At 33.2% G+C, this 5,000-nt stretch overlaps 1 protein-coding gene across 1 annotated transcript in view; it reads right to left on the bottom strand.

The window, feature by feature from the left end:
* The window catches only part of LOC122627510 (fatty acid synthase-like), a 21,607-nt gene that overhangs the window by 14,960 nt on the left and 1,647 nt on the right, over positions 1-5,000 (bottom strand). The window contains 14 exon segments of the mRNA XM_043808645.1: positions 292-334; positions 500-620; positions 724-813; positions 896-1,589; positions 1,677-1,912; positions 1,979-2,039; positions 2,311-2,387; positions 2,657-2,806; positions 2,899-3,216; positions 3,304-3,460; positions 3,562-3,766; positions 3,861-4,152; positions 4,413-4,822; positions 4,915-4,994. Of these exon segments, the coding sequence (XP_043664580.1) occupies positions 292-334; positions 500-620; positions 724-813; positions 896-1,589; positions 1,677-1,912; positions 1,979-2,039; positions 2,311-2,387; positions 2,657-2,806; positions 2,899-3,216; positions 3,304-3,460; positions 3,562-3,766; positions 3,861-4,152; positions 4,413-4,822; positions 4,915-4,994 (2,934 nt within the window).

The raw sequence follows: 5,000 nt of genomic DNA, 5'->3' as shown, positions 1-5,000 counted from the left end.
TTACGCATGCAAAAAAGGAAGCAATCGATTATTTCATGAAACGAAAACACAACATAATCAAAAATTTATATGAAAATCAATGATCGTGTTATAAGCTTTTTCTCTATCATTGCAAAGTTATAGTCTAGAACAAGCATAAAAAAATGCAATCGAGCACGATAAAATTTTATTATAACTATATAAATATGTATATATATATATATACACATATATATATACATATATATATACGTGTACATGTATGCGTTATACTATTTTAAGGAGATAGGAATTACTGCTAAAAGTACGTACAAGTAATCCAAAATCGATTGAGAGCTCGTCCTACAGCAACAACCTAGAAATATTACCCCTTATAATTATTATTATATATGTTTTATAAGCTTGATTAAATCATTTCATTATCCCCTTTATATCATTAAATTCAATCATACATAAGTCACTAACAGTGTGTATTATTTTTCTTACTTTCATTTTTAATAGTTTTCCTTTATTAGATCACTTTTAAATCCGTCAGCAACCTGGATCAATTCACCATTAAGTGCCATTGCAATTTTCATATCTTCCAACATCGAGACATGATCGCCATCAACAATGTGAACATCCACTTTGGCTTCAGTAATCTGAAAATAACAGCATTTTCAAGAAAATTCATATCATGATTTTTACGAAGTTCTAAAATTTACATTTTGCAATCCATAATCATATTCAGCGTTCCGTACAGACGGTAACAATGGTTTGAACAATGTAATTGGTGCATTCAGCCAAAATGGGTGTAATCAGTGGTTCATTCTCTTCGCGGATCTTTATAAGGATCTACGACACATAAGACGGATTTCAGATTACAATTTAAATTGTAAAAAGCAAAAGTATATTCCAACAGCGAAAGTCAACTTACTTTACCCATATGTTTTCCAGTTGCCATAAATCTAAATGCTGCCTCTACTTGATATTTGTCGAAGACTGTCCTATTAATCGGTTTGATAGCATTCTCCTTAAGAAGTATGTTGAATATTGATCTAATTTCGTTCTTGACTTTATCATACGTATTTATAATTTTATCTAACATAATACTATGAAAACTAATACCCTTCATAAATATTTTACTGCTTATTTGATTATTAGCTGTTAAATCGAACTTCCCAGTTTCTAAAAATCGTCCTCTACGGGCCAAGCAACGTAGGGACGCCTGAAGTTTATCATCCGCCAAAGAATTTAGAACGATATCTACACCTGCACCATCGGTTTGTTGCAAAATCATTATTTCGAAGCTAGTATCTCGAGAATTTCCAATATGATTATCGTCGATACTAGGAAATGTCTCTTTAATGAATTTACGCTTTTCTAAGGAATCGACCGTAGTAAATACTTCACAGCCTTCTCGAAGGTCTAAATTAATCGTGGCTTGCCCGATTCCACCAGAACCAGCATGGATAAGAATTTTGTCGCCCTTCTTCATTTCTCCGTTAATGTAAAGTGCAGCTATGCATGTGCAATACACGAACGGTACTGTCGCTGCATCCTCCAAACTCCAACATTTCGAGATAGTCCAAGAAAAAGTTTCGTCCAATTGACAAAGGTTCGATAAACATCTGAAAAAAATATTATTTATTTGATATACTTTCAGCTTTTAATATTTTACGTACGAGATTTGATAATGGTTTGCATAATGAGTTCACCTGTTGCGGTTAACTCCCATAATCCTACGTCCACTCATACTTTTACCACTATATTCACATCCAATTACACAATCTACGTTTTTTCTACTTCCTTCTTCTGGTGCTATTTTACCGGTTGACAACATCACATCTTTAAAATTCAATGATGCATAGTGGATACTAACAAGATCTTCATTTTGATAATCTTTCGTAATTCCTCTTTCAATCCAACGTATCGTACTTAAATCTCCGCGTACCTTTTCAAAAATAGTTCTTCTTTAATGCATGCTACTAATAATATGATAAAATATTTTCGTTCATACCAGTTGATTAATAATGGCGTGATACGTGAATTTGGGCTCGCGAAATGGAAGTAGCTGATTCCTATATGAGCCCCAAACATTCCCTGGTCGTAAAACATTAATAACGAGATCCGTTTCGAGTTGTTCGGAGTAAAATTGTATTTTCAGAGAAAATTTCTTTCCCCGGCTGTAAGCTTTTCATGCATTTTGAAATGTGTTATATACCAGTCATATGAATATTCCCATCTAAACATAGTATATATATATATATATATTAATATATATATATATATATATATTTATATATATATATACGGAACTTTTGTATGCGTTTGGATGCTAATAATTCTTACCTATCCAGTGGAGATATCATTAATGTACCGAGACTGACCGGATATTCTACCGATTGGTACAATTTACCAAGGTCAAACTGCAAACCGACATTATATAGATTCCCTAATCCTCGTAGTATACCATTCAGGTTATCATTGAGTTCACGCAGATTTAACGTGATATTTGTTCCCATGGTTCACATATAATTTCTTGTAGTTGCCTATGCGGAGCAATTTCAATGGCAATAACATTGTTAGGTACAAAGACCGAAGTTTCCTCGAAAAGAACAGGTTTCAATAAATTATTCCTAAAATAGGCAGCGGACGAAAATTGTGCACTAGAAGTCGACTACTAGTTGCATAATACTGATGTACTTAACCACTTACGACTTCGAGGTTTTCTTTCTGGTATCACTTTCTTTAAATTTGCCAAAAGAATGACTTTTACTGTAGCGATGTAACGGCTATGATATGGTATTCTTTTTTCCGATAATATTTTCACATCAATTTTCGTTGTCTGTGAAATAAAAATATTACATGGTTTGTTGTAATAGAAGCATTCTAAACAATTCTTATTATTGGTTGGATTTTCATTGGCTTATAACGAACCCGTAACTTTTCAATAAATGTTTTCATAGATTCGGCTGATCCGGTAATCGTTGAACTATGGGGTCCGTTGTGACACACGACGTCGATATCATCCGGACATAAACCTTTTATATCTCTATAACCAAGTCCTATCAGTGCCACACATCAATGCGGTATTTTTGCTTCTATTACGGATGTTCCTTGGAAATACGCTGCCAATATCGTTTCTTCCGCTGTTAAACGTCCGTCTGCGTATGCACATACAAATTCACCCACAGAATATCCGATCATGTAATCTGCTAGTACTCCCATTGACGTTAAAAGGTCTACGAAGCCGATCTGTACAATTTATCTCATTTTCAGTCGTTATCGAATATATGCAGTTCTCGTACGTGGTTGAATATGTGCCTACATTACCTGAACTGCAGCTATACCGACGGACGAGTGTAAAATGTTGTCTAACCAGTTATTTTCTTTTCCAGTCAATATTTCATAAATGTTGAGTTTATGCGACTTTAGCACGGAGTTGCATTTTTCTATTGATTTAGCACATATAGGTAACCTTATCAGAGCTTGACCTAGTAGATTCAAATACAATAAAATGCACTTCATAATTGTTATGATATTTGAATTTTCGACTCCAATATTCTACTAGAAATATTAGGATAATAATTTTCATACCCATTATGCCACTGCGAGTCCATTCCAGAAAAGACAAAACATATTGGCCTCTTAATATCAGGAAAGTTCTTAATCTCCTTTATTTTCGTGTCGGATGGTTTAAGATCAGTTATCGTGAATACTCGATATAAATGACCTGATATTGCTTTGTGATGAATATCATGAAGAAGACGAATAAATTCTATATCTAGTGGTCTGTTATGGATTTATAGAGGAAAATTTTGAATTATTATTTCCAGGATTGTAACAAATTGTATCTCTGTCTTGTCTATTAAGCAGTACGTTGGTTCTTTTTACAACTTGATTCAATAGGGTGTCTACTGCTTTTACGGTATGTCCTGAAACAGCTACAAGTCTAGGCAAATCTTTATCTGGCAATCCGTTATTGTGCTTCATTTTTGAGTTTGATCTGAATAAAACATGAGCATTAGCACCTCCGAAGCCGAAAGAATTAATGGCTATGTATTCACCATCTAACAGAGTTGATCGTGTAATAACTTCTATTCGTCCTTCTGTAAGTGCTTGCACGTCTTTGCGTGATTTATTAAAATTAACATTTGGGGGTATTAGGCCTGATTCCATCGATATAATCACCTAAAATTTGTATAATTATATAAATACACACACACACACACACACACACACACACACACACACACACATATATATAATCATACAGATATATATGTATGTTTATATATATAGACATATATATATATATATATATACATGTATATGTATATATATACTATTAAAACTGGATATATAAACTATCGTTAACTTTGATAATAAAATATCAAAGATATAAAAATGGATGAATAATTGTATCCCCTTCTGTCTCAAACAATGTTCACCTTAGCAACGGAAGAAATTCCACTGGCTCCTTCTGTATTCGATTTGATTGAACCAATTTTAAGAGGATTGACTCTACAATTAGTGAAAATGTGATCTATAGCATTTAATTCTACATGATCACCGACTTTCGTTCCAGTCCCATGAGATTCGATGTAAGGAATACAAGTCATAGATACATTGCATTCTTCGTAGAATTTTTTGAAAAGAGTTCTTTGCATTTTGTTACATGGAAACGTTATTCCTTCTTGTTTATTACCATCACAATTCGTTTTCGTATGAATAATCGTAGCATATATTCTCTTTGCAGTTTTTGCTTTTTGTAGAAATGCTACAGAAATGCCTTCACTACGAATGTAACCATTTGCATTTTCATCGAAGACTTTGCAGCGACCATCGTGATTCAACACTCCTGTCACAGATAACCAAATTTAAGAATTAGAATTATCATGGTAATTAGATTAAAATATAAAAATCTTCTGCACAATTTGCTATAATCAATACCTAAACAATTAAATTGTAGAGATACGTATGGATGGAGACAAAGATTTGATCCACCAACGATCGCATAATCGCATTGTCCACTACGT

Source organism: Vespula pensylvanica, chromosome 3, assembly GCF_014466175.1.
Source record: "Vespula pensylvanica isolate Volc-1 chromosome 3, ASM1446617v1, whole genome shotgun sequence".
Taxonomy (NCBI): Eukaryota; Metazoa; Arthropoda; class Insecta; order Hymenoptera; family Vespidae; genus Vespula; species Vespula pensylvanica.
The sequence above is the reverse complement of the archived record's forward strand: the minus strand, read 5'-3'. Positions and strand labels throughout refer to the sequence as shown.